The sequence below is a fragment of the Rhododendron vialii genome, chromosome 8a, assembly GCF_030253575.1.
Source record: "Rhododendron vialii isolate Sample 1 chromosome 8a, ASM3025357v1".
Taxonomy (NCBI): domain Eukaryota; kingdom Viridiplantae; phylum Streptophyta; class Magnoliopsida; order Ericales; family Ericaceae; genus Rhododendron; species Rhododendron vialii.
The window spans coordinates 34,897,122-34,914,845 of NC_080564.1; the positions used below are offsets into that span (position 1 = coordinate 34,897,122).

General features: G+C 38.0%; 3 protein-coding genes across 3 annotated transcripts in view; 2 read left to right on the forward strand and 1 right to left on the reverse strand.

Annotated features, from left to right (window-relative positions):
• Window positions 1–1,141, forward strand: part of LOC131335807 (probable serine/threonine-protein kinase PBL16) — a 36,895-nt gene extending 35,754 nt beyond the window's left edge. Inside the window, exon 6 of the mRNA XM_058371322.1 lies at window positions 276–1,141. Coding sequence (XP_058227305.1) covers window positions 276–703 — 428 coding nt within the window. The 3' untranslated portion in view covers window positions 704–1,141. The remainder of the gene's footprint in view (window positions 1–275) is intronic.
• Window positions 1,142–4,330: 3,189 nt separating this feature from the next.
• LOC131335812 (serine/threonine-protein kinase RIPK-like) lies at window positions 4,331–6,984 on the forward strand. Its single transcript, XM_058371326.1, has 5 exons — window positions 4,331–5,037; window positions 5,121–5,256; window positions 5,363–5,499; window positions 5,596–5,719; window positions 5,819–6,984. The coding sequence occupies exons 1-5, from the start codon at window positions 4,657–4,659 to the stop codon at window positions 6,376–6,378; spliced, it is 1,338 nt and encodes a 445-aa protein (XP_058227309.1). The 5' UTR covers window positions 4,331–4,656; the 3' UTR covers window positions 6,379–6,984.
• Window positions 6,648–10,565, reverse strand: LOC131335811 (trimethyltridecatetraene synthase-like). The gene is made up of 3 exons (XM_058371325.1): window positions 9,933–10,565; window positions 7,705–8,038; window positions 6,648–7,431 (listed from the first exon to the last, which is right to left on the reverse strand). The coding sequence occupies exons 1-3, from the start codon at window positions 10,502–10,504 to the stop codon at window positions 6,796–6,798; spliced, it is 1,542 nt and encodes a 513-aa protein (XP_058227308.1). The 5' UTR covers window positions 10,505–10,565; the 3' UTR covers window positions 6,648–6,795.
• Window positions 10,566–17,724: the final 7,159 nt, after the last annotated feature.

The following is a 17,724-nucleotide window of genomic DNA, read 5'->3' on the forward strand; positions in this document are numbered from 1 at the left end:
TTTTTTGCACCATATTAAATATCTCAATGAGATCTTCCAAACAAGATCCATATTGCATATTTTTAGATTTCAATAAACCCATCATTTTTGAGCTTGAAATTGCCTTCTTTAAAAATTAATACTTATTTGGCGTTCGGGAACGGGGACAAGATTGTCATAAATAGGTTGCGGTGAGATGGCACAAGGGTTTCATATTTAAAAATTTACGTATCTGTAGATCAATTTAGATAATGTATTCAAGGTGTTGAAGATATTTCTGTGAAATGTATGGACAGGTGGTTGGTCAGACAAAACAGATGTTTTTGCATATGGAGTTGTACTTCTTGGGTTTATTGCCAAAAGAGTATATGACAAAAAGGACCATCAGCGTCTGGGACAGTTCGCCAACGTTGATTTCTGGGCCTGGGTAGAGTACAGTAAAAGAACCCCGCCAAAGTGTTGGCCATTTCACAAAAAAGCGAGAATCCCTTTATTTTTGGGAGATTACAAAGAGCGCAAGTCTGTGTCACTTGTGGATGAAAGCCTTAAGAGTGATCCATTCTTTGATGCTCATGATGGAGTAGAAATCACGAAGCTGGCGATGCGTTGTGTGGATCGGTGGCCAGAGCAGCGGCCAACCATGAAAGAAGTAGTTTGTTGTTTGCGAAAACTAAAGGTGGTTAATTCTATTGGTGACGTGCTAGGGAGAGAGGAGCATCCCTGAGATTGTTGTTGGTGATGATGCTATCCTCCACCATGAGAATCCCAGTAACCATGCTACATCGATTCATGGATCAAAGCTGTGCAGGTACTACGAACTATGAATCACAGTAATTTTCTTTCCTGTTAATCTGTGTTCTTAGTATGGTGCTGCCGCTCATGTTACTGCAAATGTAAAAACTTGTCCATAACTTCGGACTTTTTGTGATTCTGTCTCAGTTCAGACTACTTGTGGAATGAGGAGTAAGTCATGTATATTGCATGGGCTGGGTGTGGTGATGAGGTTGATTTAGTTACTGTTAAGCTGGTTATGCTTCTTGATTTTTGAATTATGATGCGATTGCATAGAGGTATCTGAGGTGAGTCGACCATTCAGTCACTTAGCCTATCATTCAAGTCCCCTAAAAAATTTACGGACTATTGTATGGAGGTCACGTTTTGTGTACTTATTTTCCTCAATCTACTTATTTCTGCATCTAGTTTTTAATAATGTTACGAAATGATTTTTCTCAAAAAAAAGTAAACTGAGCATCAAATCCACAAATATGGAGGACATGCAGCACCGACACATATATGAAGGACAATCAAGCAGATGGCTTAGTATTTATTTGTTTATTTTTGCATATCTTGGTTCTGTAAATTTGTTTTTGTTACGGGACAATTTTGTCTCCTGCTATGCTGATAAAGTTCTATGGCTTCTACATGGTTGCATGAATGATTGGTATTTCCTTTGATCATTTATGATAATTGGTGACTTTTTATTCTCATTCGCTTCGCTTGCTATACTATGCACTGCGGGAATGCTCATGAATGCTCTGGCGAACAAAATTTACAGGCCGTGTTGAGAGCACTGTGTAATTTGGTAGACATATAGCTGAACTATTTAGTCTTGTGGTTTCATATTCGCACTAGGATGTGCACAAATTCAGAATTTGGCATCTTCCCAGTATTCAGGGTGATGTTACAAACCTGGAATTAGGACTTATTCTGAAGTATTTGTACAATCCATGATTATAAGCCTTGGTTTTCAAATAATTCAAATCACCAAGCGTGAACCGCAGAGAACCCTTGCCTAAATTGCCTAAATGAATACAGAAAAGAAATACTATGGGCATGATAAACAGCACAAGACTCCGTGCGTGCACGGGGAGTTGTAGAACTAGTAGGAAGGTAAAGTTAATTCTTCAAAACGGGCAGCGAGAATCTCTCGCAAATCAAAGATATACCCAATGCCAATTTCATAAATGACAGTGCATTATCCTTCCCAACATAAATTGAATTTTGTGGACGAAGTTGAATCACCCCACGGTGACAATCGGCGGTGCCAGAATCAGATAGAGGACAATGAGAATGGGAACCGGGGATCCTATAGTGTGCTTCCGCACATAGGGCACCTAAACTACGTCGTTTTGGTACGTTTCATTTATGTACAGATCTACTCCTTGATTGTGATTTCTATCACAATCTCTTTTTTCATTCGCTTCTGAAGTTCTAAAAAAATGACACAGTAAATTAAATTGCGAGATGCATATCAAACCTTCAATAAAAGGGATCCAAATCGCTCATCTCATAGGTGTCGGTTGGCGTTGATTTAGAATTACTCATGTTAATTTCCTTGTTAACACAGATTCATGTTATTATGTCATATGTACATAAAGATCTAAGCTATATGTTTGATGTATTTCAAGGTACATGTATTACGCATCTTGGTGTGTGTTGAGGTTCATCCGTATCGTTAATTAATAGGAGTGTCGTTCATAGTAGGAGTCTAAAAGTCTATCATCGCCCGCATAACCATAAGAAAGAGAATTAAAAAAAGTGTGAGCCGTTGTTAAAACATGTAAGACCGTTTTATATATACAGGGTCATTGGTCATTTGTACGCAACACCCCAATTAAAGTTATAAATATTATACTATTGTTGAGTGTTTTAAGGTTATATTGTGTGCTCTTTAGGAGCTTTGTACCACCATTGAATTTCCCTACAGTTCAGAAATATTGGCGCAATAGTTTGCCGCTAAACATGTACAGGTATCCACATGCATCAAATGATTCTGGAGCGTGGTTAGTATTCTCAACGATGTCTACTAAGGGAACGGTCCGGATTATCGATATTCTCAACGATGTATACATAGGGAACGGTCCCGATTATCGATATGAGCTCGGGAAAGTCCCGAAAACTATAGGAACTGGACCATGTCCATCAAATGGAGGAGAGAATCCAGTTCCAACTCGATAACCTGAGTCCAGAACTGGGAGAAAATATGGAACACTTGGGTCTTAATAATAGTGAGAATTTTTCTAACATACAAGTCGACTAGGAAGGATTCAATTGAAGAGGTTATTTGGTGCGACAGGCAAATTTGAGCAAAAAGTGCTGTTCAAAAAAAAATAAAATAAAAAAAAATAAAATATATATATATATATATATATGTGTGTGTGTGTGTGTGTGTGTGTGTGTGTCAATCTCAAATGAGGGAGTTAAAATGCGGACCTTGTCATTTCTCCCATTTTCCCATCGAATTTTGATGATCCGAGCCACTCAATGTGCTCAGAACGTGATTTTAAGAGTATCCGCTAGAAATCGGCAAAAAAAATGACCGGAAAGGGCTTCATCCTAGCAATTTTTGTTTGAACCGTTCGATAAGAGCAGAACTGTATATATATATATATCCAAACGGGGTGATCTTTTTTTTACGGAAAATAGTAGGATAATTGGCTAATCTTAATTATTACTGTAATGGAGTAGTATTTTTATTCCGACTTTCTAGAAATGGGTTCGAGTTTTAATTCTTTTTACCGTCAATTTTCTTTTCCCAACTTGAAGATTTAATTCTTTCTAGAAAATAGTAGGATAATTGGCTAATCTTAATTAGGCTGAGTTTCCTCTTGCTATTTTTTGAGTTTCAAAGCGGATAATAGCTGAAATTGCTAAAGTTATATATAATCAACTTCGCTAAATCACTTTTGTTTTCCCGTTTGTTGCTTATGGGCCGCTTCTGATTTTACGCGTTCAAAGAAATGGCTTTTTGCATTTGCGTAGGGGTGGCACAGCACAACAATGGGGAAGTTTTGAATTCGTGAAAATGAAACACAGGGATATGCCTCTGGATACCACGGAACTGAATGGGCTCTCCGCACTTATATTTCTCATCAAGTCTCCCAATGCTATTTGTGTACACTATACATAAAGGTATTTCCCCCCAAATTATGTAAATACAGAGAAATTGATCTTACCATAAGAAAAGTAAAAATCATCAGTCCCCAATTTAATACTAGTATATACCCCAATAAAGTAACACCAACCACAAGGAAATTTTGTTGTTAATCTTTTCGAAGTCAAGCCATGGGCCAATGGCCTTATCCCTTGTGTCACTTCACTCTCTAACCCATACTGAAACCCAAGACTTTAGACTCTATATAATGGTCGCTTAGAAATTAATTTCCAAGAGAATATCTTCTTCACGGACTTTACGGATGTGAATCTCACACGTCCAAAGTGTTTTTTTTGGATGGTCCAAATTTTAAACAAATTCGGATTTTAAACAAACTTTTTCGGAAAAGAGTTAAACTCTTTCCCATAAAATTTTTATTAAAATCTGGACCGTTGATTGCGGAAACAGACGGATGAGATCGTCCACCTCCTTAAAAACGATGTTTACAGCAGCTCCGCGAACAAGTCAACCTCAATTACCAAACCCATGCCATATCATCCTTCTAGAACTTCCAAGATTTCCATCCACCAAATCCCAAGAATATATAGATATGCATGTAACTAAAAATTGAGAGTTGCTCTCTGATTTCTTTCCCCCAAGTCTGATCTACACCAGAGGCATAATTACCACCATAGTTCCCATATCATCATCCTCTCTTTCCTTTCTCATTATCCGAACACCCAAAACTCCACTCGTGCTTCTCACCAACTTAAGCTACAAGTTGTCTTTCAGACCCACACATCATGGGTTTGAAGACTACATTGAGAACCATCTTACCCAGTTGCTTCAAGGCTAAAGAAACACCCCGTGAGCTGAAAAGCCGAGTTTCTGAGCAATATTCGTCTAAGAGGCTATCACTTTCGGATTTGAGCAACCCCGATTCATCGCTTTCCATCAGTGACATCTCCAATTCTGTGATTGGAACAAACCTTCATGTATTCACTCTCCAAGAGCTGAAGTTGATCACTCAGAACTTTTCATCAAGCAACTACCTGGGTGAAGGCGGGTTTGGCCCGGTTCATAAAGGGTTCATCCATGACAACATTAGACCTGGCTTGGAGGCTCAGCCTGTTGCTGTCAAGTTACTAGATTTGGATGGCACTCAAGGCCACATGGAATGGCTGGTATGCAACACAACCCTGTTTTCTTCGCATTCTTTTCTTCCTTTTTCCTGAAAATTTGTGCGAATATATGTCACCATTTCTAGGCTGAAGTCATCTTCCTCGGGCAATTGAAGCATCCCCATCTGGTAAAGTTAATCGGATATTGCTGCGAGGACAAGCACAGGCTTCTTGTTTACGAATACATGGCGCGAGGCAACCTAGAAAACCAACTGTACAGAAGTACTTCCTGCACTCATCTCACTAATTAATAATCTTGCATGTATGTTTGTATATCAATGGAAAAAGATTGTAGATATTGTTGTAACATTCATTCAAATGAATGCAGGGCATTCTATTCCATTGCCGTGGTCAACTAGGATTAAAATTGCGGTTGAGGCTGCAAAAGGCCTTGCTTTCCTCCACGGCGAAGAGAAACCAGTCATATATAGGGATTTTAAATCTTCCAACATCTTACTAGACTCTGTACTTCCCTTCGCCTTCACTAAACTCCTAATGTGCAACTTCATTATTCAGCCCACTGGAAAGATTATGATCTGTTGATTACTATCATTTTCTCAGGATTTCACTGCCAAGCTGTCTGATTTTGGTCTAGCAATGGATGGCCCTGAAGGAGACAAGACACATATCACTGCACGTGTCATGGGCACGCAAGGCTATGCCGCTCCTGAGTATATCATGACGGGCAAGATACTAAATTTTAATCTTTCAAAAGCTTATATTTGAATTGCAATGAAATATGCGAACCCTAAGGGGTGTACCCACTTGTTATCCTAAATTTCAGGTCATTTGACAACGTTGAGCGACGTATACAGCTTTGGCGTAGTTCTGCTGGAATTACTAACAGGGAGGCGAGTTGTGGACAAGAGCCGTCCCAATAGAGAGCAGATGCTAGTAGAATGGGCGCAACCCCTTCTGAGGGATCCTCAGAAGCTTGACCGAATAATTGACCCAAGACTAGACGGGCAGTACTCAAGAGAAGGGGCAAAGAAGGCTGCAGCCTTGGCATATCAATGCTTGAACCACCGCTCAAAGTTCAGACCCACAATGAGTAATGTGGTCAATACCTTGGAACCTCTTTTGGACATGGATGACATCCCAGCTGGGCCCTTTGTGTACATTGTCTTCACCGAAGGTGAAAATGAAAAAGGAGAAGGAAAGAAGGCTGAAAAGAATAAGAATGAGAATAAAGGCAAAGAAATGAAGAGAGAAAAGAAAGCGCAAGGTCTCCCCAGGCCGCCAAAAGGTCATAGGCACAGACATCGACTAAGCTCATCTTGTTCGCAAGCTGTTTTCTCTGACACTGCTCTGTATAGAACTATTAATAACGATTTAGATTTGTGAAGGGAGGGCTCTTCTTTAAGAATACAGGCTTGAACTCTCAAGAAGAATGTATTGTTTTGGTGCCAATAAAAACTCAGGCATGCTTTTTTTGACTTCAGAAAATTAGTTGCTGGATCTAAATTTGGAGCCGGTCCCTTTTTTTTTCAGCAGAGGTAAGAGATATTCAAATCCAACACAAGAACCCCAATACCCAACAGTAGTTTTCTAGGGGACGGACAAACCTTTGTTCACAAAGTATAACAATTGCAACATATGCTAGAACTATGTGATTTGGATGAGACACATACAATATAATTCATTATTCTTTCGAAATGCCTTGCAAATCATGACAAGAAAACCCCGAACACAAAACACGATAACAACATCGGTTCACGTACAATCTAACAATTATAGAGAACCCTGAAAAACAGGCCATTCTCACATAGCAGTAGTATACAGAGGAAGTGGAAGTCGAGGCTTTGCCACAACGGCTAGCGGGAACTTCTTCGGCATCGAAAGCCCGAAAAGTTCCTCCATATCCAGATCTTCTTTCTTCATTCCATCAGGCAAATTCCAGGTAAATCCATGCAAAAGATTAGCCAAACTCGACTGAATCACCTTCAGTCCAAGCATGTAACCGGGGCACATTCTGCGCCCTGAACCAAACGGTAGCAGCTCGAAATCCTGCCCTTTGACATCAATCGTCTTCCCGATAAACCTGTCAGGGAAAAATTCGTTCGGTTGGTCCCACAAAGTAGGGTCCCGCCCAATAGTCCACACATTCACGAGCACACGGGTCCCTTTCTCGATGTCGTAGCCGGCTACCTTGCAATCTTCACGTGCGAGTCGGGGTACAAGCATTGGGGCGACAGGGTGCAATCGCATTGTCTCTTTGACAATTGCGTCAATGAAAGGTAGGTTTGAAACGTCCTTTTCATCCACCCATCTATCCCTCCCTATAACTCGATCGAGCTCTTCCCTTGCCTTTTCAAACATCTCAGGCTTCCTCAATAGCTCTGAGATTGCCCATTCCACGGTCACGGCAGAACTCTCGGTTCCACCAGCAAGCAAGTCCTGAGGATCAAATAGGCATGGAAGTCATTGTGCGTGCTTGGAAAAGAAGCAAATGTAGATATAGTCATCGGGATCAGTGGTTGGACCATGCAGACAGAAATATTTTTTCTTGGATAAAGAAACAGATTACTCGATCTATTCCATATCGGTCATGATAATCTATCATAACTCGGACATCTATTTCGGTACCAAGGATAATAGTATAAGAAGGTGTTAATTACTAGTGAATATGCATTTCCTATCCGAATTGTGATCATAGTTAAGAAAATGTACCTGGGTGAAAGCCTTGACCCCATGTCTTTCAAGCTTGATCTCAAGATTGGGGTCCTCTGCAAGCTGCAACAGAACATCCACCATATCCTTGGCCACAAAATTCCCTGCTTCTTCCTTCTTCCTTGCATTATGCTCATCAAGCACATGCTCCAAAAACCTATCGAATTTCTTGGCCACGATCTTCATCCTCTTTATATACCCCTGCAAATCCATGAAATCGATCCACGGAATTGAATCGCCGATGTTGAAGACGCCGTTCAACAGGAACAACTCGTCCAACATCTTCTTGAACTCCTCCGGTTCCACAATCGAATTCTCCGCCTCGTCCAAATACCTTTTCCCCCAAATGAAAGGAAAAAACCCCCCATTATTTGCAGGAAATTTGAAGATGCAAATAAAGAAAAGGAAAAACCGAGGATCAACATTGTTAGCATTGGAACGTCCCGAGAAACCAAAGTGAAATGTTCAACTTTCTAATCCTTGTTACTAGGCTAGTAGCTATAGCGTTGTTGTAAAATTGGTTCAGGGGCTGATGCCTGGCTAGTGCCGGAAGGCCAAGGAAGCTTACATAGTAGCATTATACGGGTTAATGCCTCCCATTACATGGATGGAGAAGTGCTAACACTTGTAAACGACATTGAAGATGTCTCCTAGCCGAGTTGGTAGAGTAGGTAATGGGCTTTTCATTTGGTGAGGGTTCTCCCCCGACGCCCACTCCGATTTCCGCTAGGATATAGTATAGATCAGGATTTTCTTGGTTCAAAAAGAACCTTGTAAGTTGTAAACAACATTGAAGTTAGAAAATAAAAATTATGCATTGATGACTTTGACAATTTCGACTTGTCTCATATTCTTGAAATGGAAATTAATTGCCTTGTTCTCTTCCATTTTCAAAAAAAAAATTTCAAAAAATACCCTTTAGATTCTCCCTACTTCCAACATTTCTCTCACTATTTCTCTCCACTTATTACCCCTACTATTTTTCAAAAAAAATTTCAAAACACAAACCAAACAAAGCATAATAATGAATCGACCCTTACCTGCATCTGATGTCAATATTCAAGTAATAGTGAAATAGATTACCTATTACTTCTTTTTTCTCCAAATTATCGTACTTCATTTTTCCGTTTTGCAATGCTCTGAAAATAATTTTCTGAAAGGCCCCTAATTTATAGTCTTTCTTGAAGAAAAACGGAACCAGGGGCCGCGTTGTGCCCTCCAAGGGACAGCACGGTGCTTTCCCGGCTTTGTGAGGCCCGCTTAGGTCTCGTCCCGATGATTGGAAACGTTCACATTGTAGAGCTCATCGAGTAAAACAATTATACAAAATATCAGCTCGATCGGATATAATTAAGTGCCTGATTCAAACAGAGTACAACTTGCTGATAATGGAATCAAGGGGATTTGATCCAATGTTTCAGATCCATTCTTTTTAAAATAAAAATGTTTCAATCAGGCACTTAATTATATCCGATCGAGCTGATTTTTTATGTGGTTGTTTTACTCAACAATCTCTACGAAGTAAATGTTTCCGATCATTGGAGCGAGACCGGAGCATGCCCCGCACAGCACGGCCCCTCAGTCTTTTAGGATTCTGAATCAACTAATCATTAATTAGTAGCTATGTTTACAACCAGAAGTCAATAAAATACAGGGAAAATAAAGAGATTAGCCTATCAGTTTGAGTCTAATTGCTGTTACCACTAAAAGTCCGAAAAGTAGGACCCGACTTCTGCAGTTCAATCACATATATTCATCTCGAGAATCAATGAACCAAATTTGTTGCAAGTACGTTCCAGGTTTTTGTCTTTTTAAAGTGTCCTCCATGTATCTTAACTGTTGAAGGATAGTCGGACGCTTTCTTACATTGATGGACGACTACAATCGTGTTAGACAGCTACGATCGCGCTCACAACAAGCCGTTTCGCAAAAAGTATTTTAAAAATTTGTGAAGAAAATTCCAATTTACTAACATCCGGGCAGAAAATGCCATCCAATATATGTATTGTAGAAGAGAAATTTATCACGACCATCTAAAAATGTTTTGGATGGTTAGGATTTTAATGGAATTTTTCAAAGAAACGTTTAACTTTTTCCTGAAAAAGTTTTATTAACATTCGGACCATCCAAAATACTTTTTAACAATCGCGATTGACTTCATCAACAACCATACCGTTAAAAAGGTTTTTTCGAACCGATTTATATATATATGAAAAGAGAAAAAGTACCTTTTCCCCAACACCATTCGGCTTATGACGTTTAGACTGACAGTAGACAAATGATTCTTCAACATGACCGGCTCGCCGGCCGAACCGTGCAGCTCTTTAAGCAGAGCCTTCATCTCCTCAACCCGAATATACTCATACGACTCGAGCCGCTTCGCGCTGAACAGCTCCATCAGGCACATCCGCCGCGCTTGGCGCCAGTACGCCCCGTACGGGGACCACGTGATGTCGGAGTAATTGTACGTTGTGTACTTCCCGGCGGCGGTTTTCGGCCGCGAAGCGAAGGTGACGTCCATGGTTTTGAGGAACATTTTGGCCATGTCGACGGAGGACCCGACGACGACGGGGAAGGACCCGAACCGGAGGTGCATGATGGGGCCGTATTTTTGGGAGAGGGAGTCGAGGGAGCGGTGGGGGAGGGATCCGATGAGGTTGAGGTTGCCGATTATGGGCCAGGGGTTGGGGCCCGGCGGGAGGTTGAGCTTACGGCGGCGGCGGAGGGTGGTGGAGAGGAGGAGGAGGGTCGCTGTTGCTAGCCATGCGGCTGCGTAGGTAGTCCACGAAGGAGTTTCCATCGGTTGGGGGTGATTGGTTGTTGTGAACTTGTGGTGTTGATGGATGTTGAAGTAGTATGATGTGGTGGTGTTTATATAGTGGAAGGCAGCCATGTAAAGTTCAATTTTTGGTGGGTGACCAGGGTGGGGGAAAAATTACCCCATGGCGGGGTCCTGAATCATGATTGGAAACGGACTGAGCTGCTGGAGAGTAGTTTGTGGCTCGGTTCGTTAAGATTAAGCTAAGCTCAACTCAACTCATTTTTTAATCGAGAAGTCGAGTCGAGCTCAAACTTGAATAAATGAGCCGAGCTTGACACTCAAAAACTCGCGAGTTCAGCTCATTTGCATAAGCTCGGTTCATTTAATTAAAATGACTCATTAAGTAAATTAGTTAGGCTCGAGCTCGAACACTACGAAGCTCGGCTCAACTCGTTTACAATCATAATCTTGATATATTTTTAAAGAAAGAGATGCTAAATATTTGGAGGCAAATGTATTTAAAATCGGCCGATAAACACGAGTTGGACAGGATGATATGAGGTGCACAAATATGGAACTACAGTATGAATCAGATAAGTTCTGTCCCCATATGTCAATACATATTCAATCCAAATAATTTAAAGAATCTTAAAAGGCACCAATTGTAGGTAGGGGGTACTTTTATTCAATTGCTTCTTTCTGTACTTCACTTGTAAAAAAAACAATAAACAAAATAAGAACGAGCAACACGATCTAGAAAAGGCAATGCTTATTTGCTGGTTATGAAGAGAAAACATTATATTGGTAGGAGTATTAAATAAGTAAAATCATCGTCACTAGATAAGCTTATTTGCTTTTTGTTGTATAAATATAAATAATAAGTGAACTTAACCAGCTGTGAGATATAATTTTCTGATTAGCATGTAGTATTAATAAGAAATCTAAAATATGTGAACTTATAAAGAATAACTGTGCAGCAGTCAAGCATTAAGAATAAAATTTGAAGATAGAGGACGAAATATGTGCATGATTAATTTATTCTTGAATTATTATTATTATTTACAATTGATTTGTCTGATGAGTCCAATTTTGTCCGCTCATTATTTCCTCACGTTGTTTATTTCATTAGAAGAATCCTGCAAGTAAGTTTTTATATTTTATTGGTTTATAAAAGACTTCATCATTACAGAAGAAAGGAAGAACCCCAAAGAAGAAACTGTCGGTAGACTCGGTGGAGGAAAAAAGGACCGAAAATGTTAGACAAGTGAATCTAGATCGTCCGTCACTTTTTTATGGGTACTTTCATGGATAGTCGTCATAGACTTCAAATGAATCCGGACCGTCCGTAACCTTTTTATGAATACTTTCATGGATAATTGTCATGGATCCTATCAAACCTCAAAAGGGACCGGGGGTCCATATAGTTTCCGAAGCGTTTGAGAGACCTTGTTGTTGTTATTTTTTAATGGTTGGAATTTTTATCTTATCAAATACTCGTATCAAGGGAAAAAATTGGAATTATCACGTGACATCTCAACCCTCCTCTTCCGGCCTTCACACATTTGTGCGGTTCCCATCACAAAGTCTGTTAAGTCGATAAAAATTGCGGTGGGAAATGTGTGGGGGCATCGTCTGGCAATTTCTTTGGGACACTGATTAGTCACTCTAAGCCCATTAAAGAATGGGGACAATCCCAGTGAGTACTGGAGTACAAAACAAAGCAAAAAAAAGGAAAAGGAAGACTCGGGGAAAATGCAATGAAAGTCAGTCAACAAAGAATATAAAAGAAAGACTCTGGTAAGGTAAACTGCGGGGAATGAATATACATATTATCTGGACTAGAAAATTTAATGTCAGGTAAAATACTTTTAGTTTTTTTGAAAGACCAATTTTTTTTGGGTAAATTTCACTTACCTCCCCTGAGGTTTCTGATAATGACAGACACCTCCCCTCACGTTTCTGAAATTGCATTTACCTCCCCTGTCAGAGTTGTCGGGTAACTTTTCCTAACAGAAGTTGGGCTTTTACTTTTTTACCCCTTCTCAAATTTTCTTATACTTTTGTCTATTTGACTAAATAAATAACTCAAAAAAATAAACCTAATCACCTCAACATTTGATTAGTCACCTCTACTCTATATGGGATCTCAAAAATTAAAATTTTGAAACTTTTTATTTTCATTTATTCTTGTCTAATTCTTTACCAATTTCTTTAATCATTCGAGGGACAAGTATAAAATTGAACCAAAGATAGTAAAAGTTCCCTAACAACTAAAAAATCAAAAAAGAAAAGAAAAGAAGTTATAGAGTTAAAAAACTTGTTTAGTAGTTTTTTTTTGTCTTTGTAGTAAAAATTAATTTGACATGCCAAATATTCTTTTTGTTTTTTCGTTGGCTCAAAAAAATTAACATACTTACGCAGAGCTTTTAAGGTGGGTTTAAAAGAGTTATGTTGGGTTATTTTTGGAGACTTATTTATATTTATACAAGTTGAGAATACAAGGAAGTTTTTTTCCTTAAAACACAAAGAAATAAATGTTCGTTCATGCCAAACTAAGCTTAATTTCACTTAAATGCCAAAGATTTATACATGTTTATGTGTAGCCTGAAACTAAAAAATCAAATAAGTAGTTGAATAATAATAAACAACCACCCCGTATCTTAAAACCACCCATTCACTTATTACAAATCTATAAATCCTATTTTTCTTGGTTTTTTTCTCATCATTAGTGAACCTTTTTAAACTTTGAGTAGAATACTTAACAACCACCATGTATCTTAGAACCACCCATTCTAATTTTTAGGTTCGTCTCAATGAGTAGAATAAAAAAATGAAAACACCATGGACCATATTTTTCAAACTTTAGAAAAAAAACCCAAAATAATTAAAACAAGTTGATTTATCTTGTTTATTTTATTTATTTGGTATTAAATTAAAATTTTTAAATTGGTCCATATTTTTCTACTTCATAGATTCCTCTTATGTAGAGAAACTAAAAGAAGTAATAATTTTTTTCCCAAAATTAAAATTAAAAAAATTAGAAAAGACAAAAAAAAAAAAAAAAAATCACTTTTGGCTAGCCCAAAATGTTGAACATGTATTTTCTATTGTTGATATTCATTGAACATATATCATCAACATATGGTGTTTTGGTATATGTTTATTGCATTTTTTGGAATGAAAAAGAGGGTATAAAAGGCTAAAGACAAGAGATGAGGGCAAAATGGGAAATGAATCTTCACTTTTGGCTGACCTCACCATTTTCCGTCACCTTTAGTGACAGTTGACTAACGGCTGGGGGAATCTGCAGCCGACAAGTAAAGCAGAAGGGAGGTAAGTGCAATTTTTGAAACGTGAGGGGAGGTGTCTGTCATTGTCAGAAACCTCAGGGGAGATAAGTGAAATTTATCCATTTTTTTTTATCAATCTCTAAAATTGTTACAAAGATTAATAGGAATAAAGAGTGACGGCATCATATTCCCAACCCGAGACCCAATCAAGTATACAATGCTAAGAATAATCGCATGCCCCTCCGAGACCCGATTTCTCAAGTTTAGCAAGAAGCTAAACATGGGACACGTATAATACTTATTAGCTGTGGCGGATCCAGGATTTCTATACAAATGGATCACCTTTCAAGCATTACTTTTTTTGATTGGCAAATTTTTTTGTCTAGAGTCATAGGTAATCCATGGTGAGAAGAGATTGTCTCACCGACACCATAGAATACAGGAGACACTAGAAACAGTATTAAATAACTTTGTAAAGCAACTAGCAGCAGAAACATCATAAAGATAGATAGCAGCAATATAAAAACACCAATTCGGGAATTTGGTCTTGCTCATTAAGATTATAATCACCAATTTGGAGTCGAAGTTCAGGATCAGCGGGAAGATTTGCCAAGTTAATTTCTATACGTCTTTATTTTGGTGGTCGAGAATTATCATCATCCTTTTCCAAATTAGGCACCTCTATTGGCAAATTGGGCACCTCTATCGGCAAATTAGGCACCTCTACAACTACAGGTTTGTTGAATCTCTTCATGACTAACTGTTAAGAGAACAAAAAAGAATTTTAAGCCTTATTAAACTAATCAGTAGACTATTTTGCCTAGATTAAACTAATTTATGAACGAGAGAATGAATGAATTAAACTACTATATTAAACTTGTAACGACCCGGATTTTTTGACCCAATTTTTTTGATACAAATTTATATTGTTAATTCCTAATTCAATAATTAATTAGATTGAATAATTAAAATATATTATTATGTGTACAATTGATATTATTTGCACTATTGTATAAAATATGTATTTAAACTTTAGATATACAGGGAATCAGGGATTCATATTCATCTCTTATCTTTCCTATCTAAACCTTAGGTAGAACTCTATTCAAACTAACTCTCCACTTCTCTCCCTCATCCTATACATACACGCGTCCAGATACATTCTCACTCTGTACATACATGCGTCCACATACATTAGAATTGAAACCCCCCCCCCCCCCCCCCCCCCAAATGTGGCACTTGTCCTCTATTCTTTTATCATTATCAATATCCCTCTCATTTACTCTTCTTCCTCATTCCACCACTTCTACACTTATCCTCTCACCTTTTTACTACCTTATTCTCTCTCATTATACATACCCACATAAATTCAAAAATTGAACACTAGTATATTATTTCACTCCCAATTCTATTGTTGAGTCTAGAGAGAGAGAGAGAGTTGTGGTCGTATGTGTGTACACACAGTGAGTTTCGTGGGCACACCGCCGCTGCGGGCCTTGTCGCAGTGCTGCCAAACGCTATCTCGAGATTTCAAAACCACCACGGCAATCTACGAACACCGTACAACACTTATTCGGACTTAGAATCGCGTTTGAGGTAGTTTTCCGAAAACCCGAAACTTTAATCTGCATTTTAATGGAGTTAAGACTTAGATTTAAAGTTTATTGAAGATGATGACCTACTATTAAATTGTTAATTTATTTTTAGTACTGTTTATATTAAAATTCAATCCGATTGTGCTGGAATGATTAGTGTTATACCCTGTGAAAATTTATGATAGTTTAACAAGTGTTTGATTGCAAAATTACTATTGATGATGTATTGTTGAATTGTATTTGAGTGGACGTTACGTGTTTAATAAATTATTAGGGTAAATAAATGTTTATAAAATATTAACAAGAATATTTTACTAGTAAAAATTTATTTAGATTGTAAGCAAGAAATATTTTAGATTATATATTAGTTAAACTTTAACTCTAATAAATATTGACTAGAATAGCCTTGCATAATTTTGTTCTTTTGAAAATCTCATATTAATATTTAATATAGTTAGTAAATACTAAATTTAGCAATAAATATTTTTCAATAAAAATTAGTTTGTAAAATCTATGAATAATATAAGAGTTAAAGATAATGTTTAAATAGTAGAAATGCTTTATAAAATTTCTAAACGAGAGGAATAAACTTAATTTTATGTATTGTAATTAATTGTTTGACTGAATATTATTTTGTTACTCGCATGATTAATTCTATGACAGGATTAATTTTATCGCATGATTATGTGTTGTTAGCATGTTAGTACTTTTAGTTGAAATGTTGAATCGTGTGATATTTTGTTGTGGTTGTAGATTGGACAAATAGGTTTCCGAGGTGGTTACGAGTAGTGAATTATATAGATGGTGATAAATAAATGAAAAATGGTAAAGTGTTGAAAGTGTGAGTACTGTGTGGATTGTGAATTGAGCCAAGGTGATGGCAAGAGTAACCTATGGGGCCTTGTGTTAAAATGGGTTACCTGCGGGGCCCAGTGATGAAATATGTTGTGACACTAATGTATGATACGTCATGGGAAGTTTCTCTTTGAGGAAGAGAATGAGTCTTATGAGATTGTTATAGTTAATGAGACGCTAACGTATGATACGTCATGAAAATTTTCTCTTCGAGGAAGAGAATGGGTCCCATGAGACGGTTATAGTTAGTGAGACGTTAATGTATGATACGTCATGGGAAGTTTCTCTTTGGGAAAGAGAATGGGTCCCATGAGACGGTTATAGTTAGCGTGGGATAGTGGATGCCCGGCCCTAATGTACAATACGTCATGGGATGACTCGATCCTCTTGTCATGGTCTTAAGTGAGAACATGCTCGGTACATAACTTAGGTGCACTCACCTAGGACCCTGGTACAAAATAAGCAAGAGGAAGGGTGGACCCATGAGACGGTTGTAGTTAGTGAATGTGGGAGGAAATGATCTCGTGGAGATGATCCTTAGATTACATGTAAGATGATGGATAATAAAGAAAAAGACGATGTGTTATTATTTTATACCTTCTGTGTATTATGAATTGTTATATTGTTGATCTGCATATTGTGGTATTGGGTTTTAAGATTTCTACTTTGTGAATTATCACTCATGATACGTTTGTATCCTGGCAAATCGTTTGCTTCGGCGTTTAATTTGTCAGAGTGTGCAGGATTCCACAGTGGAGCAGTTGATACAGGTGGGACCCCTGAAACGGAGTCTGGGCCAACGTTGCTTGAAATTCGTGTCAAAACTAGAGTTGCTCTGGAGTTGCTTTTGTTAAATAAATGTACATAGATTTTTAGTATTATTTTGAAATTGTAATTTTTGTATAAGGATAAATAGGGGCCTACTAGTTTGTAAAATTCAGTGTATTTTAGAGTTAATATTTCCGAAATTTCTTGAAAAATCGGGACGTTACAAAACTAAACTAAACTAATTTAGTATAAAGAGGCAAAAGTTATGCATATAATTAATGAACGAGATTGTTACCTGTTTGTGGTCAATGAATTGATCAAGAACGAGTCAATGAGATGACGAGAGGATTGGGATTTGGGCAAGATCGAGATGACGAGGGTTGAGGGCGTCAGGAGGATCAAGATTCAAACCAGTAAAAGACATGTTTTGCGTACCTGACTAAACCGAATTTCCAGACTCAAATGAGATTACGAGGGTTGAAGACTGATCGAAATGACAAGGGTTGAATGACAAGGGTTGAAGAGGATTTGATGAGTTTTTCCGTTGTTCAGTGATTTGGGCGAGAACAATTTGTTTTAGAGAAAGAAGCCTGTGGTGGGCTTTAGTCCACGTTTAGGTCATGTGACCCACCTATGCTCAAGGTGTATACGCCCTTGCTTATTAGAACACATATATGGCCTAACTACTACTACTAAAAACGAGTTAAATAAAACCTGCTAATAAGTTTCGAAATCCCAACTGTTAGGGCCC

Excerpts from the sequence above, each read along its gene's own strand:
- LOC131335812 (XM_058371326.1), top strand. The coding sequence starts at position 4,657 with ATGGGTTTGAAGACTACATTGAGAACCATCTTACCCAGTTGCTTCAAG. Across the intron at positions 5,038-5,120 it reads AAGGCCACATGGAATGGCTG|GCTGAAGTCATCTTCCTCGG; the intron begins GTATGCAACACA and ends CACCATTTCTAG. Across the intron at positions 5,257-5,362 it reads AGAAAACCAACTGTACAGAA|GGCATTCTATTCCATTGCCG; the intron begins GTACTTCCTGCA and ends AAATGAATGCAG.
- LOC131335811 (XM_058371325.1), bottom strand. The coding sequence starts at position 10,504 with ATGGAAACTCCTTCGTGGACTACCTACGCAGCCGCATGGCTAGCAACA. Across the intron at positions 8,039-9,932 it reads CGAATGGTGTTGGGGAAAAG|GTATTTGGACGAGGCGGAGA; the intron begins GTACTTTTTCTC and ends TTGGGGGAAAAG. Across the intron at positions 7,432-7,704 it reads GGGTCAAGGCTTTCACCCAG|GACTTGCTTGCTGGTGGAAC; the intron begins GTACATTTTCTT and ends TTTGATCCTCAG.